General features: G+C 42.0%; 1 protein-coding gene across 1 annotated transcript; it reads right to left on the bottom strand.

The window, feature by feature from the left end:
- Positions 1 to 5902: 5902 nt before the first annotated feature.
- Positions 5903 to 15907, bottom strand: LOC109467748. Its single transcript, XM_019765799.1, has 9 exons — positions 15673 to 15907; positions 14239 to 14507; positions 13966 to 14088; positions 13376 to 13457; positions 12530 to 12955; positions 8147 to 8336; positions 7629 to 7896; positions 7087 to 7275; positions 5903 to 5992 (listed from the first exon to the last, which is right to left on the bottom strand). The coding sequence occupies exons 1-9, from the start codon at positions 15905 to 15907 to the stop codon at positions 5903 to 5905; spliced, it is 1872 nt and encodes a 623-aa protein (XP_019621358.1).
- Positions 15908 to 25849: the final 9942 nt, after the last annotated feature.

Below are 25849 nucleotides of genomic sequence, written 5' to 3'. Positions count from 1 at the left end.
GTTTTAATAAACTTTTTGACTGTAGTCTTTATTGATAATGTATGATTTTAGGATATTCTGTATAGCGACAAATTCTGTTGTTTAATGAGAGCAATGAGTTCTTTTTCAGGGACATGAACCTCTGATGTCTATTCCTTTACTTAAAAGTGTATGGGCAAAGTGTAGTGTGGCAGTGCATACAATGTACATTTTTACAAGAAGAAACATTCCTCCAAAGGTGGCAGTTGTCATGAAGTTAGCACTGTCTCCTGAAAATTTTCAACTAATCAAACTAACAGATGAAAATTGTTACTGCTAAGATGGAAAGATTGTTGGTGAATAGGATGAACAATTTTTAAATTTAAGGCCCAAAAAATGTTTATAACCATCTATTAAAGATAATGGAAATGGACTAATCATACTTGGATGAAATGTTTTATGCTTGTTTTTAAGTCTGTGTCATCTGTAAGGTGCAAGCTTTGTGACAAAGCAAATAAAGATTTACAGCCGTCAATCTTACACATTTGTAGCTTCTCTCTTTTCTGCAATGCGTTTTGTCAATCATAGTGTCAGTCAAGTCTTCGCTGTCCTAGCTTAGGTGCCACCAAGTTTCTTTTGGACAATTTGAAGATCCCCAAGATTGCATGTCTGATGTGGCTTGTGACATGATATAACTGGAATGCACACATTTGTAGCTGGCCATGTTAACCTGGTGTGATGGTGGGAGGTAAGGGGCCATATAATTGTCGGTTGATTGTTGGTTGCATTGGACTTGATACTGAAACAAATGTCATCAAGACCTACCCACCTACAAAGTTTCATTATTTCTTGAGTATATTGTGCTAAACCACGCACACACCTATACAAACACATGTACACACACTCATACATAAACACATACATGCACACAACTCATACATAAACACATACATGCACACAGAGTCTACCAATAGTAACATAATCCTTTCCCGAAGGTGATTAGGCAGGAGGGGATTGGCAGATGTACCGCTTTGTGGAATGGCATCCGGTGTCGTCCCACATCAGGCCAGCCGCAGGTCCTGAGTACCAGTACTGAACACACAGTGCACGGGACACTCGGGCGTTACTTGGCTCACCTGGGTGCCACCCCTGATAAAAAGGGAAAACAAGATGTCAAGATGACCATACCTATCTTACTGAAGGAAATGTAAAACCTACTGGGATCCTTAAACAATCCGTTGTCTGGTAGAAGGTGGAGGCAAATCAATTATTGTTCATGTGTCATAACGGCAGAGTACTCGGCTCGGAACCAAGGGGTTCCGAGTTCGAATCCTGCTATGCCACCGATCTTGTGCCCTTGGGAAAGGCACTTTACACGACTTCTCTCACTTAACTCGTGAAAATGAGTATTGTCCTCTGCATTGGGGGGGGGGGATGAAAATAAGCTTAACTAAAAGCAAATGCATAATGTTTACCATCACATGGTCTAGTCCACCAAACTACTGCTCTGTTGATTCTAATACATAACCCTTCATATTATATAACATGTGGTGAACAGCATCTTCAACTGGAGCTACAAAATGTAACCATACACCACCCGTTACCATGGTGACAGACGTCTGGTTCAGGTCATTGACCTTACGTGTTTGAAGAAGAGGAAAACTGAGCAAAAACAATGTTTTCCTTCCGTAAACATAAAAACTTTAGTGTGCCGTCACCATGTTTTGTGCTTAATGTTGGGATAATAAGATAAACCTGTTTTTGTCAACAGAACACGTACCTGGTACCTTCCCAGATGTACCCCGTCCACCCATTTATATTCCCATTTTCCGGTCCAACAGGTCTCCGTCCAACCGAACCAAACGCGAGAACACGTCTCCTTCAGACCGATCCAGTGATCGCCTCTGGACATCTTGACCAGGTGTCTGAGAGCGAGGTCCAGTTCTTCCGTTTTAGGCATGGCTAGAGTCGCCCCTTCCGCATTACAGGCCTGCTGCGCGCCCGAAAATGACTTTAGGATGGGAACGAGCCGGATGCAGGACCAACCGACTCGTATGTAGCCATCCTGGCAGCCGCCATTTTGCATGGGCCATCCAACTGAAGAAATGAAGAATAGGAAGCTATAGCCCCACTATTAGGAAATTCTTACAACAACTTCTTTCCTGTATGTCAGAACGTAAGTGCAAATTTGCAGCCATAGGCTGTATACGAAAAATGGGACATTTTCCCAGTACAAATCAAAACACAGCAAACATGTCAGAAAGCTGGGAACTACTTGAATTTAGTTACATGAGGAGGGTTAGTGTATGTCATGATCACGCCTGACATGAGTATCGTACCTTCGTGAGTCGTCGAAGGTTGTGGCTCTGTAGTCCTCTGAAGCTGGCCAAATCTGGTCCATTCAACATGATGTTGGAAAACCTGGCGACAAATAATAATACTTGTTCACTCTCACGTCTGAATATAATATGTGAATAATTTCTAGGACATGTATAATACACAGGGGAGTAGTGGTCACCTTTGGTAGCGTAGGTGTCATCTCGGGCAGTGTGGTTGTCACCTCGGGCAGTGTGGTTGTAACCTCGGGCAGTGTGGTTGTCACCTTGGGCAGTGTGGTTGTCACCTTGGGCAGTGTGGTTGTCACCTTGGGCAGTGTGGTTGTCACCTTGGGCAGTGTGGTTGTAACCTCGGGTAGTGTGGTTGTCACCTCGGGCAGTGTGGTTGTCACCTTGGGCAGTGCGGTTGCAGAGGTGTCGGGAACTGGTGACACTGGTTGTCTTGACGAACCACGCCGCTCCGGAGGACTGTTTGAGAAAGACTGAGTCTCTTCCGGGATCGTGTGAAATATGGCAAGAACAACTCCTGTTCCAACGACGGCTGCTAATAACGTTACAGCAATTATGATGATGGCCCATGGCAGAAAGGAACAGCGACATGCCACGTTGCAGTTTTTGGGAAGCCCACAAATGTCTGCATCATCGGTGTGATCTGTAAACACAAAGTATCATTTCATATCTACCTATTGGTACCGCTGTCAGTTTGCCTCCTCAAGAGCTACAGGGTGTTCCAAAAGTTCGTCCTCTCTAATCAGCATTTGCATACACATGTCACAAAATATGCAACACCTGGGCAATCAAATGTTTTCAGGTGCTTCTTTGCACATGCGTGTCCGTTTCCAGACAAGACATTTTCTCCCTGTTTCTCAGATTCGTCAGAGCTCTTCTAAGTTGTGCATCATGATAAAACGCCCAACTGCAAAATGTACACATTCAGCATCGCAGGATCGTGCGCAAGCTGTTGCTCTTGGGAACGCTGGAAAACCTCGAAGTGTGCGATGGTACGTTAGTATATATTACCGTGAAAGGTTTTCGACACACTAGCTGATGTTTGTTTGTTTATGATTGCCATGGAAATTAGCTATGCACCATATGCACTTAAAATGGTGCTTTTTAAAGCGAAGGTCGATTCTGCTACCATGTATCACATGTAAAGAGACACGAGCTCGTATTCTACATGTATATCTGCTCTGCTTCAACTTTTGGGAAGAAAAAGCATTGTTCACATTTTGTAAATATGTAGATGCTAATCTGAACATATTTCAAGAGTACAGGAAATCAATCCACAACCATGTCATAATATTCCGTGGTGATCATGACTTGTTACCCTATCTGCTATCCAGTATTTCAACTACAGATACAAACATAAAAGGCAAATGAATTAGATCACTACTAATTACTTTACCATGGTGGTAAAAATGGCAAATGGTACAAGGATGCAAATAACAAAACATACCTCCTTGTCGTAACGCACCAGGCACGTACATGGCATTTTCGATGATACCGGTACCCCTGCGGCCCACGGTGTCTGCCGGCTGTCCACTGGGCTGATTTGGGGAACTAGCCTGTCTAAGGTTGTTCATGATTTCATCTTTGTTAACATAGTAGTGCCTGTTGCTATCCAGATCATCACTGGGCTCACTGGTGTCAGGGGATTCTTCTTTGAGTTCTTCGTCATTGGCGTAGATTGCCGACGATCCTGCGTCAGAAACCAGATGTGCAGATGAAGAATGACTGGTGAGGACTCTTGGAAACGCCACTAAAATGTGGCTAACAACAAGGTGGGGACATGGACTTGAACTAAATTGTCAGTATACTATGCCCCTGTTGCTAGGACAATATAATTTCTAAACTCATGATGAGGAATGTCATTTATGACGACAACAATGTAGGCCTTTCTCTGATAAAACCACATGATGTGCAACACCGCCTTATCAAATAAAAAAAGAACCACAAAAAATGTTTTATATTTACAAAAAATCTTCTAAACTATCTGAACAAAACCAGATTCTAGAGAAGTAATGGTTTAATATGAGTTATAATTGGTCACAAACAAACCTTAATCTCTCATAGTTTATTTCAGAAGTTTACCGTATTTTAGGGCGTCAGTATACAAACAAGCCTTAAGGAACTCTGGGATACGTATGCGCACTCCCTCTTCTCCAGACTAATTACTTCAAAACACTGCTTGGGGGTTATACGCGTGCTGTCAATCGTGGTTCATTCTAATTCACGTCAGATTCACGTTTGCCTTTAAGATAATGTTACATTTTTTAAGAATCTCAGTTTAGTATTTAGATCATGTTCGTCATGGCCTTCGGAGACATTACACATTTTGGGGGTTATACCCTCATTTATACGCACCAAAGTTGGGGATCTTTGAGAGACCGAACATTGCACAGATCTTTAATATAGCGGTCGCTCAATGATCACCAGGAACTTCCAATCAACTCGTAAGTAAGGGTTTTTTAATGAAAGTGAAAGTGATCTCGATCCAGTTTAGCTCACTGAAGAGCTATACTCTTCCACTGGTCGTGACAGAGAAGACAGACGCTATGTACAGTATTTACAGGTTCATTGTACCGGGGAAATCTCCCTAGCTCTTTTCAACAAGCACAATGAACAATGGACCACGGCTTAACGTCCCGTCCTAAGGACTGCGACCCTAAACAGTAGCGTGCATGTCGGGTGAGCGACAACAGCCGGGATTCGAACTCCCAACCTCTTAGTCCAGAAGCAGGATCGCTAACCACTGGACTACGCACACTACCATAATGATCATTATGGTTGCCACGGTCGTGTTACACTATCGCGTTTCAACAGAAACGCCATTTTCTGGAGTTTTGGTGCTATGCTATTGCATATGTTTTTGTCACTCAACGGTCACCGTCCTAAGGGATGGTGATGATGATGATGATTGGGATTATTATAAAAAAACTCAACATAATCTGACAATAGCAGTCGATTAACTGAATATTAAACAATATAAATTACAATTACATGTACAGCAATTATGGAGACAGAAAATCTATTGCTGTTCTCGCCTTTCAACATTATAGCAGTAGACTGTTACTTACCCGTCTTCACATATTGGCCTGAACGTGATGCCGGCTTGGAGTTCGGTACTGCAGGAAGGGGCCTTTCTCTGCCCGGTAAGGCAGGAAGGGGCCTTTCTCTGTTGGGTAAGGCAGGAAGGGGCCTGTCTCTGATGCTTGTGTTGCTGCTCATCCTCCCTGCACGGAATTGCCGTCCAAAAACAATGGAGCTCGCCTGGCCCAAGGACGGTGTTGACACCAGAATTCAAAATGTCTGACAAACCGTCGACTAAAAAAATGAAGTTTTGAAAACGACCCGAACGAAAAGACTGAAATGGGCTTCAAAAAATGCTGAAATGGGCTACGAGCTAAAATGTGCGATGCACGTCTGAGATGGACCTCGGACCTTCACTGTATGGTGAAACACAACAAAACCTCAAAATTGCCACAACCGTCGTTTTTTTAGCTATTAGTTCAAAGAGGGAATTTTCAAAGCGCTGATTTGCGACAATCAAAGACAGGCGTTTTGTTTTCAACCCTTAAAACTGTCCGCAGCACGATATGACTGCGACTTCACTTGTAGATGAAAGAATCTCTCATGTATATGTAGTCACTACAGCCCGGCACCTGCTTTGCGTAGCAACAGTTTTGATTGGTTTCTAGCTGTAGAAAAACATTTTTCAACGATTAGTCGGCGTTACAGGCAGAATCGACATGATTGGAAGGAGTACTAGTATTTTGAATGGTCTTTGTTATGTTTAAGCAAAACATGGTATTTTAGACAGAACCACTGAAATGTTGAGTACATGTACTTGTTTTTTTTTCGTTACAAACTGTGTGAATATAATAAATATGATGTATGAAAAAGTGAATATAAAAGCAAAACACATTTCAAGTGAACTGTTATAATCAAAAAGATTACATTTTGAAGCTATGAAGTTACATTATGCGTAATTATATCCTGACATTCAGTTCTGTGACATATACTTCTTAAAACTACGTGTCAATCTTATCCTTAGGCCACAGCAAGTAAATTTTATGGATGACATCCTCCGCAGACCACAAATCTAATGTTCCTCACCGACTGTGTGGTAGTGCAGCGATGCATGTTAATGATGTGTATTTTAAGGACTGGGTAGAAAAAAAGGTTCACTCTTGATGTATTAAAATTTAAAAATACAATACAATACAATACAATACAATACAATACAATACAATACAACGTAACGTGCACCAGTACACCAGTGATACAACCATCTCTATCGTGCTTCTGGTAGAGGCGGTAATTTCTTAATTTTTAACGTTTTCCGTTTTATTAGCAGGTCGGATTGGCAGATGTACCGCTTTTTGTCATCGCATATAGCGTCGTCCCATATCGTATCCCACTCTGTATGTCCTCTCCAGTACTGAACGCACAGTGTAAGCCAGGACTCTGCGAAGTTACGTGGTTCCCCTGGGTACCATCCCTGATGGAAAGGATCAAGTCAACAACGTAAGATACGTCAGGATTACAAGACCTATCTAACAGAAGAAAATCAGTAACATACAGGGATCCTTAAATTGTCTGCGATGTACACGCATTGCCTCATGTACCACGCCTCGTGTACAATTGCATTGGAAATCAGGAGTAAGTAAATGTAGTCAGAACAACAATCATTCGAACACAAATCAAGAGGAATAGTAATTATGATAATATAGGAATGAAATATACAAGATGAACATCAATCAACTATCGTTCATGTCAACAGAACACGTACCTGGTACTTTCCCAAAAGTGACCCGTCCTCCCATTTATATTCCCATTTTCCCAGCCGTCCATTGTAGGTCCCCCTCAGACCGATCCAGTGATCGGAGTTGCCTCCGGACATCTTGACCAGGCGTCTGAGAGCGAGGTCCAGTTCTTCCGTTTTAGGCATGGCTAGAGTCGCCCCTTCCGCATTACAGGCCTGCAGCGCGTCCGAAAATGACTTTAGGATGGGAACGAGCCGGATGCAGGACCAACCGACTCGTATGTAGCCATCCTGGCAGCCGCCATCTAGCATGGGCCAGGCAACATAATAAATAAGATAAATAAAAAACTGTGACCCCACTACAAACAAATGAATATGGATATTTTCGAAATACAAATCAAAACATACTCATCAAACATATCAAGAGGCTGCTAACTACTATTTCTCGATGAGCTTATACCCGTCCCTGCTTTCTAGATATTGCTGAAAATATCTGCCTTCAGTTCCGAGGAGGCCTTACTTCTGTAATTTGTAGAACAGCCCCCAAAAGGAATACATGACGTTCCAACTATGTATAAAAGTGAATGCAGGGAAGGCCTACCCGAAAAGACTTGGACTTCACACAGGGTCAGTACTCGGGAGGGTCCGGGGAGACGGACGCCCACATACCGCCCCCTCATCCCCTGACATGAGACGGAAATGGACGGCTGGTTCACGTCGATTTTATGATCACCGCCACACTTGGGGTTCTCGCTGACCTGGTCGGAATCCCCGATGTGGATGTTGAAGGGGTTGAGTCGTTCAGGACAACATTCCTGGCGGTTGAAGATGACCACTCTGTAGAAGGTGAGGAACAGCATTTGAGTTTTATATGCTATATGGATGAATGTATATAAACCACATGTTTATGGATGTACAATATTTGTGTTCTCATATAGCGGCGAGAAGCAGAACTCCAGTCAGAAGCTCCGGGGAAGGTATCCCATAGACACCGAAACGTCAGCAAGGTATGAGACATTACTGATGGTGTAAAATTAAATCCCAATGTCTATTGTAAGGATTGATATGCATCATGATGTACACTTACCTGTCAATCGCACACGGTTGACCAAGATCCACCCACCAGCTTGGATCAGCCTCTCCCGGATCAAAGTTAGTGTGTGTGCAGGACCCAGCGAGGTAGTTGGTATCAGTGTTCCCGTCCACTGCACGGCTGGCAGGCGCGCCTATGGGGTCACTTGTTTGGAACGCTGCCTTCCCCAGGGCGATATTCACACCTGCCTCGGGCGAGAGGACTGTCATAAGCAGTGTCATAGTTTCATTGGTGACCCAAGTTGAACACTGAGATTTTCTATTTCCAATACTTTTGCCTGTCTTAAATACATGTATTGTTGCTTCTACTGTTCAAAGAAAAGAGAAAATATGTTAGTAGAATATTCATTTCTCTTACTCATTATTTTTTTTACAAAGTGCAGTTCCCTAAGCCTTTTTGATCTGTTCTGTCTAGTTAATCTTTCGCAGTGGTCACTTTCGTCTTATTTGAATGGTCTTTGTTATTCTTTTCTTCGCAAGCTCCGATAAGAAGACCACTTCCTGTTTTATGTACACAAACACAGAATATAAGGTATCAGGCCATTTTCGTCTTAGTTGAATGGTCTCTGTTATGTTTAAATAACACATGGGGTTTTCGACAGAACTGCTCAAATGTTGAGTAGTTGATTTTTATGCTACAAACTAAAATGAATATAAAAGCAACGCCTTCTTATCAATCGACATGATCTGGTGTCGTCAACAGTTTACGCCGTGTATATATGTTTAGGCCCCAGCAAGAACATTTTATGGATGACATCCTCCGCAGACTCCAAATCAGGCAAATCTAATGCGATAGGGCGAAAAAAAAGAAGGCGGGCCAAAAAAAAACAAGATTCCAACATTTTCAATGCACCTTATATATATAGGTGTCATATAGGTAGAATATCTTGCTTAACAAGATTTATGATGTCAAAATTTACGTTTACTGCCAACTATTACAACATCCATTTTTTTACTGAAGCAACTTTGAAAAACACAAGTTTTCAATGATTGTATAAATGGTTTTGATTCAGTGCGAACAGTGGATAGCTTTCAGCACCAAGGAGAGGGCTATAACAATGATAAATCAGTCTCTCTGCTAAACTTTATCCCAGCACAAGGGTACACAAGTGTCACATTTCAAGTGACAACTGTCATTCTTCAAAAGTCTTTATTACTCTTGTAATCTTGTAAAGTATTGGGCAGTCCCTTCAGTCAAGTTACAGACTGATTACCAAGGGACCCAGTACAAGGACAGTAGTAGATGAATAATACATTAGCAAAATGCAATTAATTCTACTTTTACATTGTAAAATACACGCAAATATGTTTGTTTATAAAACTCAAAATATTTGTGATACAAATATATAATATTAATAAATGGTTTATTGGTCAAACATAATCTATGCAATCACAGTCTTTTATAGCCCAGAATTAATGCAGGGTTTACAATCACATCATATACACGATACACATGAAACGATACACACTTTCGTGGAACTGTCGCAAGGGTCTGTACGTGTGCGGCTGCCATTCGGCGCCAATAGGTGACCTCAATACGACTTTCCCCAACCAAAGTTAGGTATCCATTCACACCTGGGTGGAGTGAGGAAAGTCGTGTAAATTGCCTTTTCCAATATCCAAATAAAGTGGGTTACATAAAGTTGGCGTAGAAATTCTATTTCACCCAGAACCACATGTAACATTATAGCTAGAATTCACAGCGTTCTTGCTATCCTCAAGGTTTTTCTGTGAGAGTAACTCAGTGTCAGTTGGTGTACTGTCTTGGCTACTTGATGCGTACACCATTCCAGTTCTGTCAGATAGGCCCTCATCGTTGGTCGCAGGATCATAAGCTGTACTTTCTTGTGTGTGTCTTTCTTCTTTATAAACCACTTCACCGGTGGATAGTAAGGTCTCGCTACCAGCCAATGCATCTGTTTTGTCATGGCTTCCAGAGCCCGGCGAACTGTTGAGATTTGTTCGTATAGCAGCCCGGTCAGCATCCGAAATGTTTGCTCCAGGTATGGGCCTTGCCTCTGTAACAGTTGCGGCACTACCATGTGATTGTTTGTTTAGGCAAGATTCCTCAGCAATGGCTGACAGACTAACTTCAGCGTACGGCTCCACGCCTGTACACCCAAGTTCATTTGGAATCGTCTCGTATCTGCTCGCCTCATTTACATATTTGGGGTCGCGATTCGCCTCGACAATCTGTCTGACAGAATACCGGTCATCTTTGACGTACGTGTAGGTGTGTTCGACCTCATGATTTGAATATTGATGAGGCTCTTCCTGCATTGCTGCGCCCTCAGCAATTTTGGATAAACTTGTTTCTTCGTATGGTTCAATATGTTCACTACCGTGTTGGTTTGGTGTAGTTTCACTGGAGTCAAGTTGTTCAGTCGTGTTTGTGGCGTAGTTTTGGTTTGGGCGGAGTATGTGTCTTGTTGTTGACGCTTGTTGTATGCCAAGCTGGTGAGAGTTGGTGGCGTACATTTGGTTTGGGATAAGCGGACGTCCTTGCCTCAGTGCCCGTTGCAACCCCAGATCGTCCTGGCGCCGAGTTCGATACCGATTCGCACAGGACAGCAACGCTGCAACAAGGGCGGTGAAAACTACCGAGGCAAGAGCATAACCTGTCATCGCTTCTACTGATAACGAACTGTCTGTAGTCGGTTCAGTTTTGGATAACGTGGAGACTTCAGTAAGCCAAAGGGTTCCTTGGGTAAACTCGTCGTATTCTGTCGGTGTCAGTAAATCGGTGATAGTGGAAACTGAGGACATTGATGTATTAGACGTCACTGACGTTGAATTAAATACTGATATGTTGATATTCGGTTCCGTTATGAGCGTATAGTTCTGGATTGGCCCAGTGAGTGTGACTGTAGTTGAATGGCAGAAATTTTTATCTAATACTTGAAATACAACCTGTCCCGCAACGTGTTTGGGGCTTGCTCATATTAACTTTTCGATGTGCTTATATTGCATTAGTTCGAAATACAGGCTGCTACTGGGACAGTTAGGGCAACATTCTTTAAAAACTGATATTGGCACTCGAACAGCATCTATCCTCCCACAATGCCAACATTGCGACAAACACTCAACTTCACGTTTTAGCCAGCACAAGCGTGCATCACAGTGGAACGGGTTCCCACCTAGCTGTACGCTAGCGTAGTTTTCGGTGGGGAACAAAAAGGTCTCTTTTGGAAAAGACGATATTTCGTTACCACTGAGATCAATGACCTGAATCTTTGGCATGAAATGAGCGACAAACCTTCCCGAAACGTGAGAAATCTTGTTGTTAGACAGATCCAGGAGTTTTAAGAACGGCGTTATAAACCAATGCCAGTGGATGTTTGTAATTAGATTACTGCCCAGGTCTAGCGTCTCTAATTTAGGGAAGTAGGGGAGGTCTGAGATATCGGTGATATTGTTCGAGGCAAGGTTCACCGATGTTAGGTTTTCTGGGTTAATATCTGGAAACCTGACCAGCTCACAGTTGTTGCAGACGAAAGTGTCAGGGCTGTTCACGACATCACCCTTCTCCGTGCCGGAGTATGCACCTGTTACTGAAACGTGTAGTAACAGCAGGACTACACCCACCATCCTAGCTTTCATTTTATGACAACTCGTAAACCTTATGGAATATCTTATCTTGACCACACCACGGCCACTGAGCCTCAAAGTGATAGTTACTTCTCCAGACAAATTAGAATGTTTGCTTGATTTCAGAATAACGTCACAAACCGGACACGTTTCCCTGTGGGCGGATCAGGCGTTTATCCGGAAATTTCGCCAGACAAATGAAATTTTTGCATGCTTTTGATCAGCGTCACAAACTGGACATTTTTTTTACGGTTGATGGATTAGGCAGTTATCCAGAGATATCCACAGGCGTTACAAGTTTTCAGATGATCGGTTTGTGGATAATTTAATATAAAAAGTATATAGATTTCCTCAGAAAAATGAAATCCCTGCTCAGTTTTTCACAAACTGGATATGGTTTCCGCGGATAGATCTGTGTTTCTTAATCTATAGATTTCCTTGGAAAAATAAAAAGTGCTACGTCCTTGGCACTGTTCAGGCAAGGAGGTTAAAAAAATCCATGTTTCACGGCACAAAAGCCAAACGTTTGATTCATATTTACAAACAGAACGTCCATGCGCCATGCTGTATGATAGGCTATATGATAAGATCCCAAAACCGGAAGAACAAAGGACAGTCGCCACGAAGACAAAACAACCTTCTCCTTTGTCTCCCCAAGACCTTCTTGAGTTATGCTAACCACAAATATGTGGAAAAAAAACAGACTAGACACAAAATGTACAACAATGTACGCAACAACTCTCAAACGTTCCAAAATGGAAAGCACAAACGTCGATATTGTGAAACTGACCTGATGGCGGAGAGACTTGACAGATGAACGTCCTGTCGGCTGTGGTACATGGTCCATCGTTCCATCTGTTCTTTAAGGACGAGCCTGCTTTGTACTCGGAAAAGGTTTCGGGAAAGTACTCGGCACAGTTCTCCTCTGCGTTGTTGGGTTCTCCTGTACCCCAAGCTCTGAAGTCGCCCAGAGGAACGTTATCGTCCCACATCCAAACTCCTTCCTCATCAGTCAGTCCAAAGCGGAACCAAGCGTCGTTGTCGACTTCATTTTTCAGATCGATGAGGAAGTTGTTGGTTGCAGTGTCGCGGGGCATGGCAAGGGTTCCCCCGTCTGAAGAACACCTACTGACTGCACCGCTGTAGGTTGTCCTGTCGTTGAAGGCCTTGTAGCATAGGCGACTAGGCTGATGGTAAACCCACCCCTTTTGGCAACCTATTTCACAACAAATATGGTCATTATTTCAACTGCCTGCACTTGTGCCTAGTACACTCTGTAGACAATCGGCATTTTGATGCATAATCGAAAGTATGTTGATTATTTATTTCTCTCATTATTTTTTTAAAGTACAGTTTCCTTCTAAAATCTCTTTGATCTGTTATCTGTTGTCTCTGACAAAGCGCCCCAACAAGTTTTTTTTGTTTCTTATGGTCTTATATAGAGCGCATTTCAACATAGCTGTTGGTCTTATCAACGCTTTTCTACAACCGTTACAGATCTATACAGTTGATGACCTGTTTTAGAGACATGTATGATACGTATCCTGATTTAAAAAAAAATGCCGTGTATATTAAAATAAATCCGTATCTTATGTACAGATACGCTACGAAAACTTAGTTTTTGAGCCTTACATACCTCTCCGTTTTGGAATATGAAAGACTCCATTTTCCCAAAACCCGTCTTTGCATTCCAGCCCACAGCCAGGCGGCCACTGAGCCTTCACAAAAATAGAAGATAAAAAGGGAAAGTGATCTCGAACCAGTTCTAGCTCACTAAAGATAATGTAGCGGACATTTCGAATAAAACACAAAATGATTTCATTGTATCACTATATAATGTATATATACTATATGATTCGTTATAGGTTAGATATTTTCTTACTTACTGTATATGCTGGCCTGATTAATTTTATGGTTCTGAGTTGCGGATACAGTCTGGTTTCCAGAACTAGACGCAAATCTGCCATCAAAGACACAGTACTCCTCGCCACGCTACCAGTTGTCCTCCACGTAGACAGAGCTGTTGAATCGGTTGGAGCTTCCGTAGTAGTCATATAAGGCTGACGAATAAGAATGTATGTATGGTTGGTTACAGTGATATAAATGTTGGACGGAATCTTTGTGGGTTAAGGAAATGAAAATTATACCTTTCCCTTGCGTACAAAATAGAACTGTTGTACTAAAACTGTACATGTAATGTAATGTAGGGGTCACTAGGGGACTAACCGGCAGGACTTCCAATGTGGATGAGAGGGCTTCATTTTCCTGGTTTTCCAATGTAGAGCCGACAGAGCTCGAGGTGGCGGTAATTGGTGACACTGGTCGGTTTGACGTGCCACGCCGCTCCGGCTAAAGATAAGAATGCAGTTATGGTTGGTTACCGTGATATAAACATTGGCTGGAAGCTTTGTGAGATAAGGAAATAAAAATTCTACGTTTGTCCTACGTACAAAATAGAACTATAGTACTAAAACTGTACATGTAATGTAGGGGACTAACCGAGACTGTTTCCAATGTGGACGAGAGGGCTTCATTTTTCCGGTTTTCCAATGTGATACCGACAGAGGTGGCGGGAATTGGTGATAACGATGGTTGGCTTGACGTACCACGCCGCTCCGGAGGACTGTTGTGTGAGAACGGATGAGTACTAGTCTCCTGTACGATCGTGTAATATGTGACGAGACCAACTCCTATCCCAAAGACGGCTGCTAACGTTACAGCAACGACCCATGACAGGACGTACCGGCGACATGTCACATCCGTGCGATCTGTAAGCACACAGGTTTCATAACATTATAAACAGGAAAACTACCTTTCACACATAAAAAGCCTTGATATACGAAGAGCAATCACAAAACTCAGGATTGGCTGTCACAAATTAAGTATGGAAACAGGAAGATTCCAGAAAATACCTGCTGACCAGAAGGTTTGCCCATTCTGTCCAGAATTAATAGAAGACGAATACCACTTTTTGATTGTTTGTCCCAAATATTCTGATATACGTAATTCATTATATGCAACTATATCAACTTCTATACCAGAATTTCTCGCCATGAATTCATCTAGCAAATTCAGATACTTGCTGACTTTTGACAATCCATACATTGTGAATATAGGCCAGTATTTTAAAGAATGTCTAAACGTAAGAAATTCTTTTAATGATTGTATAAGCGCCTTTCCATCCCATATCACCTAGTATTGTACTACGTGGACTGATTTGTTAGATTTGTTCTCTCATTTCTGCCATACTTTGTACCTTGTACATTGTTGCGTAATAAAAGCCATATCTTCCCATGATTACAGCTTGCCTCTTCAATTTATTGAGCTATATATTGTCGTGAAAAAAGTTTGTAAACAATAGAGTTGATGTCTGCTAATGAGTGCCGTTAAAATAGTCGTGTTAAAACGAAGGTCGTTTGCTTTAACCAAGGACAACTCATCACTTTATCAAAGGAATCTTGAAATGCATATTCCAATGAGTACAGTAAAGCAATCAATAACCAAGGTTTGTACCCATTTTTATTCATTTGTAATGGGAATTTTGAATATTAAGCTTCGATGGAATTGTTAAACATTTATAAAAAGGACTTATTTTATATTATGAATGTAAATTCTACCATTGTCTTTTAGTACCAAGTATTGTAATGAAATCCACAATTCAGCAAATTGCGACCTGGATAAACCATTCATTCAAACCATGCCATAATATTCCAAGGTGGCGTGTTACCTCATCTGGTCACCATATATCGATACCGATTAACACGAACAGCAAATGACTCAACACTGACACTGTTCTTCTTCATTTATCGTGGTAGTATCCACATTCTATTTTGTGTTCTTCTTTGACCTACTTGACGGGGACTCGCTTAGCGTAAAACTGCTTTTAAGCCAAAAATGGTAAATGGGACAAGGATACAAAACGACAAAACATACCTCCTTGTCGTATCGCACCAGGCACGTACAGCACATTCTGGACCATGCCAGCCCCCCTGCGGCCCACGGTGTCTGCATCTTCTGCAGCCGGCTGTCCACCATGGCGAGTTCGGTCAGTAGCCTGTCGTAGGCTGTTTGTGATTTCATCTTTGTTGACGTAGTGGTTCACGTTGTTGTCGCTGGACCCACTGGTGTCAGGGCATTCTTCTTTGGGTTCGTTGTGTTTGGTGGACATTGCCGACGACCTCGCGTCAGAAACCAGATGTACAGATGAAGAATGTCTGGTGAGGGCCCAGAGCAATGGCCGGCCTATACCTGGTCCAAGAGTGGGCGTTGCCGCCAGAAAGTAGATGAAAGTAACACTGTTCTTTCATCCCATGCTTTGATATAAATAGCAGTTCAGATGTTTTTTTAATACTCAAAACGTACGTTTGTCACGCTTTCATCTCGTTCTCACACGAGCTTTAATCATTTTCAAAACATCGCAATTTTGTATAATACGTTAATCAATATTAATCCTGGTTTCGCCCAAGGACAATAGACGCAGTGAAACACAACCTGCTGTAAGATCAGACGTCGCTAGGGGGTGACAAAGTGCCAGAAAAGTTTAGCAAAACAATCGTTTGTCCTAGAGAGTCCGGCCAGCGGTGTAGCGTTTATTTATTTATTTATTTATTTATTTATTAGAATTTTCCAGACAACTGGATGGGAGGACAAAACAGGTGAATATACACCTTTGCTAGTTGTCCTCCCAAACATTACAATAATACATTACAATGATACACATAATACAATATCGAACAATCAATAATACAATATATACATTGGAACAATGTTGAAAACCATACTAATACTAGTGGCGTCTTAAAGCCGTACAGGAGGCGCACCCACATGCGGACGACCAAGAGCACGGAGCGTCAGGACTGAAGTGCTCATTGAATCTGGTAAATGACACTTTAACAAGTTGACGCTTGAAAGCTGAAATGTTGGGCAGCTGATTGGCTAGGACTCCCAGATTACGAAGATCAGGGCCCAGATTATTCCAGACTGTGACAAGTCGTGGGAAATAGGAATAGCTGAAGGCAGATGTTTTCGCTCTGAATGGGGTGAGCATGTGTGATCTGGAGTATCGAGAAGGTCGGGACGGAAAAGAGACATACTTTAGGGCGATTGACCTTGATTTGACAAACATCATAACATCGCTAACCTCACGCCTGAATGAGAGGGGCAACAGACCCAAGGCTACCAGTCTGTCCTTGTAGGTTTGGTTGTTAGCTTGGGCTCCTAAGATGAATTTAGTAGCGCGCCGTTGAACACCTTCTACAAGGGACATTAGTTTGCGGGATTGTGGGGACCACAAGGGAGAACAGTATTCTAGGATACTTCTGACCAAAGTGGTATAAAGTGCCTTACGTACATCAGTGTTGGCATTGAACCCAATTGTACGCTTAATAAAGCCAGTCATGGAGTTAGCTCTGGCAACCATCTTGGCGATGTGACCATCCCACTGCAAGTCCGACTGGATAATGACCCCCAGGTCAGGCATACTGTCAACAGACTTTATAAAAGTGTCAGACAAGAGATAAGAGTACGAAATCGGACTCTTTGAACGAGTTAAGCGGATAAGTTGACACTTGGAAGGATGAAATGACATCTTCCATCTGATACTCCAGTTGTGCATAGCAGTGAGATCGTCTTGCAACTTTACACAGTCATTTAAATTGCTGATTTCCCTGAAACATTTTGAATCGTCAGCAAAGAGTGCTACTATAGAATTCTTAGCTTCACAGGGTAGATCATTAATGAAAAGGAGAAAAAGAAAGGGTCCAAGTATGGAGCCCTGAGGGACTCCTGAAGTGACAGGGAGCCAATCAGACTGACAGCCTTCCACTACCACACGTTGACGGCGATCGGTTAGATATGAATTGAACCAAGCCAGGAGGTTACCGCCAAAACCAAACATTTGAAGTTTGTGAATTAACAGAATGTGGGAAACAGAATCAAAGGCCTTGGCGAAGTCCAAGAATAACATATCGTTGGCGTTGCGCCATTCGTTACTTTTCAGGACCGAAAATTCGACCGAGAGTTCGATTCCCACCCAAGGCATATTAAGTTTGAACAAAGTGTACCGATTTTCTCGTCCACAATTTTTGATAAGACCCTTATCCTGTAGAATAACCCCAGACCTCACAGTTACATGTAACGATGATGTTTGTCGTTATTCTTAACCTTACAGAAAAAAACACGTCATAGTCAAAACCAACATTTCTTTGTTCCTATCCGAGTGTGGCACACGGTTGTATTCTCACCTCCAACCTTCACCGACAGATCGATAACCCCGGCAACTAAATCAGTGTAAAGACAGGGTTTAATGGCGAGTTGAGTTTTCAGGATTCATGAACGGATTCTCAGAATTCCACAGACCAAGAAGATTGCCTTGCGTGACCCTCGTAGTTAGGAAAGGTTTTGGTCAATCCGTGGCCTTGAAAACGCAATCTCGTTGTCTTTGGATACGGTCTCGGTGGCTGTAGATGCGTACATGAGAAATGTAGTGCATCGCTACCTGAAAAGAACGATAATTTTTAGCAATTCATCAGCTTGTGGGCACACACACTCATACACTCACACTCACACTCACACTCACACTCACACTCACTCACACACACACACACACACACACACACACACACACACACACACATGATCAACTATTTGTGCACCTATTCTGTGCACCTTTTATAACATTACAAATTAAAAGCTATCAAAGTCTTAGGTTTGTAGTGAATTATCTATTCTATTCTATTTGTAAGTATATATCCCACTATCTACATGCCTCCACATCTACGTTAAGGGTGTCTACATCTTGATATCCTTTCAAAGCATCTTATTCTATTTCAAATGCTTTTAACTCATTTGTTTTGATCGCACATAACCCTCTTCATGTCCATGCTTTCCTTGTATTAACGTCGATGGGGAGTTTTCCGTATTCCATTTTCTACCCATTTATTGTCATAGTAACAGCCTACCCAGCTTACTGTGCGTTTTCGGCGGATTCAGATAGCTCAGATCAGATTTAGATCTCATTCAGCAGGCCATTTTCCTGGCACAACCTTCCTTTTTTATGATTTTCAAGGTGACCTATTCCACAGGGACAATGTGACGTTTATCTTTATTTACATGGGAATTTTACCATGAAAAATGATTTAATCTATACCAAGAAATGCCAGACTTTATCTTTGTAGGAGGTCAGAAGAAATTGATAATGCTTTTTTTATGTGGAGTAGTAGAAGACAGCGAATTTTATGACTTAACCAAGGCCTGAGTCATACGTGACCCAAATTCACAATACACATTTACCAAAGTACTTTGATACCCGTGAAACAACAGAAAGTTATCCACAAATTTAATCGCCAATCGTGGAAGGTTTGGTTATCAGGGGTCAGGCTAGGCCTCATTACACCTCACGGACGGCGTACCTCATTCCCAGAAACCGGTCTCTGGGAGATTCAGACAGGAATGAAATTGATTCACCAAATTGTAGAACAGCTGATGCGGAGTGGAGAGGTCATGGGTGACGTCTTTGGGGCAATGGAATTTCCATCTTTGACATTTTATGTAGTTGGGAAACGGAGGAAAGCGATTTCATTATGATCACTTGTTCGTAGTGGGATTGGAAAGATGACTTGTCCGTAGAGGGATCAGAATGTAACGTTTTTATACTGACAGTAGGAATTTGTCGGAAACGCAGTTTAAGTTTTAACGGACGTTACGATTCTTCCCCACTAAATTCAGGGCTTAAAATCCATTACTTTTTTCATGACCATAACGTAGCCCCCAACAGGACATGTTTCCAATGATTAAAGGCGTCCTCATCAGTACATCACCTTACCTTCAGCCAATTACGTTTGACTATGATTGTACAGCTTCGGTTGTATCGTTATTGTGTATTGTGTGAGTCCATCTCCAAACGTCTGCTTCCCGGTAGTGATTGACACAAGGTAAAGTGTTGGAAAGACTTTCAATTTTCCGATTTCATTGCCTGTGGCATTGGACTGAAGTACTGATACCCAAGGCCGCCTGCATTTCCTCGGCGCTTCTGCAATCCTGCCGCGAAGAATAGAATTCATTCGGTTCTTATCACCAGATCATACCGACGCCGATTCAATTTCCCCCAGGTAGAGGTGGGTGTTCATTTCATCTCCAAACTTAAGAAGACGTAAAATGAAACTTGCCCCCCAGTGCTGCCCAGGCGGGACGAGGGTATCATATCAGGGCGCCGAGATGGAACTAATGTTTCCCCAATCTCAACGCCCCTATGTGTGCAAATGTGTAAAGCTGGCTTATGGTACAACAAGTGGAGTGAACTTATATGCTGAACCCCAAGACAATGTTGGAATGTTTAACATCGTGTCTTAATCATGGACAACACCGACGCCTCTTTGCGTTCTTATCAAATGAGTATCCCTATCCAGAATCTTATCAGTAATCCTCTCGCAGCCTTCATGATATTTGACCGTGCAGCACATACACAAGTCTACCAGCGTCTGAAGAACAAGAACTTCTGTTTGATTGAGATGCAAGTAAATGAGTGGCAGCTGTTGAAGGTGTTCAAATTCAATGTTTACAAAAGCGGCTTTTTTTGCGATGTTTGGTCCGCCGTACATGCCTGTTATTTGACATATAAAGAATGGTTTGTAGAAAAAGTACATCATGACCATAGCCTTGCCTTACGTTAAAGATGTCATTCTGACAGTGGAAATATTGGCAGCGCCTCTTACTCAGTTATAAAAAGGAGACATATTTTTTTGATGGAGCACGTACGGGGGATGAAACATTTTGCAACGTGTGAACACCAGGAAATGAGAATGTGCATCATGATGATGTGTATCTATATTACCGGCTTGATGGCTTCCAAAAGATGGCTTGATGGCTAGCAAATATAGCTGCTGCATGTACATTACCTTCGCTACGACATTTTACCAGCACACGTACGCGTCCTCCTACCTTGTCCTTCTCACTTTCATCAAGTGGTGCCATGTACTAACACCGGCTAATGTGTCGTTTGCGCCCCAAGTAGTCAGTTTTTCAAGCCGATAAAGTTAAGGTGAAATTAATACAGCTCTGATGTCTTCTTTTGGCACGTATCTTTTCGTATCCATGTACGTACCTGAGCCGCAAACTACAAATTAGCCCTCACATCACGTACACTGCACAGACCACACCTGCTGCGATATAGATTACCTACGAGGAGTCTTACGTAGATATCGCACATCAAAACCCGGCAGGGTGTCTGAGAGTTCTTCGTCACCATATGCATGGACTTACAGACGCAGAGTTTCCATTATGGTTGTTCATAAAGTGTTGCTATTGGTGCAGTCGTCATTGTTGGTTTGAAAAACTAACCAAAATACCACATTTGGTGCTGGGCTGCGGAGTTCGACAGAATGAATGTTTTAAATCCTTTAAGAACGGTAAATCATGTATATGCACACTATAAAACGAAAAGCAGGTTCATACTTATTTAAAGTCAAAACTGTAACACAAAAAAATGGTCCTCACCCGGAGCTTTAGACCTGTCACTCTGGTCTTCCTCAACAGACTTACAGTTCTATTCCTCATATTTCTAGATTCAATAAAGAATCTAATAACGTTCCAATACGTTTTGCAATAGTCTAGACTAAGTAGACGCCCTGCAGTGCTCTATTTTACCATGGTTGTCTTAAAGATGACCGATATTATCCTCTGAAAATGCTTCCCTGAAGGTCAGAGTCATGACGATTATTTCCAGTGCTGTTTTCCAAAGCAGAACTTCACTTTTTATCGGGAGAATCATGACTGTAATTTGATGGGCCCAGTTAGCTGTAACGACGTTCGATTGTTTGACGAGCCACTGGCCATTGGTGGTGACGTTACAGCAGCGTTTATGTGGTAATTAACTCAGGCGATGCCTTATAAGATTCCCTTAACGACCGTGACCGTGAAAGGACGCGTTCGGGGCCGATCGATAAGGTGTCTGATCAATTCTGGTCTGCAGTGTTGCGGATAAGCAATAAAACAATAAACCCTTCAAGGTCCATAACTGATTCTCACTACTATCATTCTCATCTTACTTTGTTTAATATTTTGAGCAAGGAAAAAATTCTCTTCAAAGTTTTAGCTGTGTGTTCCATCATTTGTACTTTTGCATGACTGTGTAGACTGAGATATGCTTAGATGGATCGCAGTGTCGAATAAACTAAACTACTGTGAACTCAGACTGTGAGAACTGAGATAACTGTAGTTAAAGTCACAGCCCATCGATCCAAGGCAAACTGCAGCACTCGACCAATATTCACCCCTCCCAGAGATGTTCTCTCCAGGGATATCTACGCTCTAATTGATCCATGAATAAACCAGCGCTGTACGTTCCGTGGTGCGGCCGTGTGCGCCCGAGGGGTGCTCTGAGGTGTCCATGAACGTTAGAAAGACTTTAATTGTGCACGAGCGTCTTATTGATATTACGTGACAAACATGTCAAATATCTCAGGCTGGCGGCACCAGACGTCTTAATGGCAGGTGCTGTAATGAAGAGACGTTACCTGAAGGACACTCCGGCGCCTTATCTCCCTCCTCCCATGCCTTTCCATTGCTTACAACTAGACAAGTAGCTGTCCCTGGCGGGTTATGTACACTAACGTATGTGTGTAACTCACACGTGGTTCTATTCCCGTAATGACTATTAGTTGTGTGCCTGGAATGGTGCAGTAAGTCATCCTCTGACACCGACTGCCTGCCTTGAGCAAGCAAGTGCATTAGACAAGTCTGATACACCTTCTTCCTTTCTATCAAAGGTTGCCATATATAATATGTAGTGTGCATTGCATATATCACATGTAAAAGATAGTGCATCGGCTGCATGCTGTTGTGCCATGGATGCCAAAGCGAGAGGTGAGATGGTATGGGTGTCGGACTAAAGGAATCCCAGTCAATAACCTTCGTGAGAGAAATTCGTTACACACAAATCTTTCTGTCAGATACTTGATTGACAACACCATTACAGCGATCCTGGTGATGCGGCTATGCTTTTGTTGCTTTGCCACTACTCTATAACAGATAATGCCAGTGCACGCCGAATGTATATTGGAAATCAAAGAAAAGAATCGCACGCCAGACTTCAGCTACCATGTGGGTGTAATTGACATCTGGACTAGGCAAAAGTTTGGGGTAGGAGAAGTAAGAGTAGCAGGAATGTACGGAATCTATATACTGTATACGTTAACCGGACAGGTATTACATCCCTTCGGTGAAACACAATCTTTGTTGGCGGCCACGTGGGCGTCAGCTTATACATCGAGCCACCTGACCTGTCACGCCTACGCTTCCAAACAGCCACTCAATCCCGGTTTTGTTTGAAACTGCTGTATTGACGTAGCCCCGTACTGGCGACACAGCTCTCGTTGAGAGAACGAAATTTCAATACCTTGATATCAGTTGCCGTGCCTTCAAGACAGTTTGTGATACAATTGTTTTTAAAATGGAGGTCTTTAGTTTTAACTAGTGTATACTTTGAAGTTACTGTGTTCTGTTTCATCTTCTTTTGACCGTACATAAAAGAAAGGTTCCACAACCAACCCTATACTATACTATACTATACTATACTATACTATACTATACTATACTATACTATACTATACTATACTATACTATACTATACTATACTATACTATATTGACCATACATGCAGCAAATAAACCATACGATTCACACATTAGGCATAGCCTTACAATGTCCTGGGGAAAGAACGAGTAAAATTGCTGACTTGCTTCAGTCACTCCTTGAGGCTGTTTTGCTATCAAAAGTTTCTCACCCTTTGTGTTAGGGTCAGTGGCTTCTATAAATTGATTTGAAATCCGCAGCTTGTGGCTGTTTTCATTAAAGTTTGCGGTCTCGCTTCTTGGAAAGCCACCGAATCAACGTACATACATTTCATGCCATTATTATTTACTTATCTTGCAATTTACTCATCCTGTATTGTTCTCTTCACCTCTGATGACGATATATCATGTTGTAATTGGTATATTAGTACTAAATGCCTACTACTAATAATAATAATAATCGGTATATTAGTACATAGTGCCATATGAGTACAACAATTTGGATTTAGTTTTATCCATGAAAGATACATGTGCGGTGTACCGTTTAAAACATTTGGAAAAGCAAATTTCTTATTACTTCATAAGCCATAAATCTTTCATGCATAGCAGCGTTTTCAATATATATATAGAAGCAGATACTAATCTTTTCACTTAGTGTCCTTATTCAACTGAACCACGCACCAATATACTAATCACTACTGGCGTATGCACTGGCCACCACTTTGAGTAGAAGCCATCATATGAATTGATGTAGTAATTTTATTTCACATCCGGAAAAAAACAAGCTAAATTACATTTTAACAACTCTTTATCATCACAGATATAACTACATCTCATAAACGTGGAATACGTAGAAGCAGAGCAAAGGGCATACTGCAAAACATTTCATCTGTGTATTTCTGTAAGATAATAGGAGACCATTACCTGCAGACTAGCAGATGATTTCTTGTAGCTTTAATCAAGAGGGAAGTGCACATATACGTCTTAACATTACTGAGACCCGAGAGTCAACGTTTCTCCGTCCATGACGAAGAATGACGTGTTTTCTGCCTAAGTGTTTTCGGCAGGACCATTTGTCCAGCTGCTACCGCTGGGAGAACGTGAGCTGGATCAGTCATGCCGGCTTGTGAACAGCATCGGTCATCCAGGCTTCTGCGTCTTCAATGAAGTTTTTAGGTTTATAGTTGGCAAATTTATTCCGTTTTTGGCATGTTTACGATAGCTTTGGATGCAGGCCGTGCACCTGTTCATCAGCGATAAGCTTTCTGACGTAAGAACCACAGGATGTTTTCTTAAACACCATTCTTTTCCTGTTTTTTTACACCATCCTTTTCCTGTTTTTTACACGAACTAACAGGAAACTGTCACGATGATTGCCATCAGATAATAACTGAGTCACATTTATGAAGTGCCGCCTACATTTTAGTGTCGTAAATGGCATGTTTTATGTCTGATTGTATTCCCGCCTTGTAAAAGTTATGAATAGGCTCCTACATGACATCAGGTAAACGTTATTGGCAGTCGTAACGCACAGTTTACAAGTCATTTGTGATCAAATACCTAGTACGTAAACACGTAATGGTTAATAATAAAGCCAGCTGTTAGCCTTCATCATAGTAATGGTTTCAACTGTAAAGAAAAAAATAATAATTTCATCATGCGTTCGTCGACATTTAGTACCGGTTGTAACGGCTTACCCTTTACGAGTCGACCCGGGGGAGGTCGCAAATGTGGCTAATAGCCTTACAGTAAGACATACAAATGATCGTGGGTCCATTATTCGTTTATGAACAAACTTTCCTTTAAATTTATGGGGGCTTTACACGTACGCTGTGCCATACCTCTGGAACCCAGACTTGAAGCGACTAAAGTAATAGACTAGACCAGGCGAGTGAACACCCTATCTGGAACCTGAAGTTAGAAGTGTGAAAAATATGCAATTTATACATTTTCAACTCTGAAATGTGATCCAATCTACTATGGAGGAAAATCAATATGTTACAACGGCCCGATGTCTAAAATGGGGTGACAGCCCTGGCAAATGACTGCTGACTTTGCGAAGACCTCAGTAAATCCTAGAAGCTGCTGATGTAAAGTTTTGTTTATAGTAATGAATTTGTTTCATTATTCATAAAGACTGGTTGGACTCAGTTGTGTGAAATCAACAAACTTGCGTTGACAAAATTTCACACCATAAACGTTCTAAAGAGGGGACGTTCCAGATAACGAGTAAGCGGCACTACGTTGTTGAGTACGCCCTTCACGTAGAAATTCAACTTTCTTCTAACTTTTGTATACTGTCTCCGGGGAGAAGAACTACTTGAAACTTAAGTCATAGCTCAGGTTTATATAAGCCTTGCATAAGCTGCAGTTGCCATCCCAGGGTCACACGTCCTTCGGAGTTAAGCGACCCTTGGAATTGGACTCAAAACAAGTCAATTATTTCTGATCAAAGAACTGTACAGTCTAGAAGCCTCTTACGGTAGAAGCCATGGCAAAGCTGGCAATAACAAATGAATTGTGCACTCCGAGGCTTATATTGA

The sequence above is a fragment of the Branchiostoma belcheri genome, unplaced genomic scaffold, assembly GCF_001625305.1.
Source record: "Branchiostoma belcheri isolate BF01 breed outbred unplaced genomic scaffold, Haploidv18h27 scaffold19, whole genome shotgun sequence".
In the NCBI taxonomy this organism is placed as follows: Eukaryota; Metazoa; Chordata; class Leptocardii; order Amphioxiformes; family Branchiostomatidae; genus Branchiostoma; species Branchiostoma belcheri.
This window is presented reverse-complemented; position numbering and strand designations above follow the sequence as displayed.

Coding starts and splice junctions, on each gene's coding strand:
- LOC109467748 (XM_019765799.1), bottom strand. CDS start 15,907: ATGTCCACCAAACACAACGAACCCAAAGAAGAATGCCCTGACACCAGT. Junction 12,956..13,375: donor TCATATTCCAAAACGGAGAG/GTATGTAAGGCT, acceptor GTTGTGAAATAG/GTTGCCAAAAGGGGTGGGTT. Junction 7,276..7,628: donor TGCATTCACTTTTATACATA/GTTGGAACGTCA, acceptor GACGCGCTGCAG/GCCTGTAATGCGGAAGGGGC.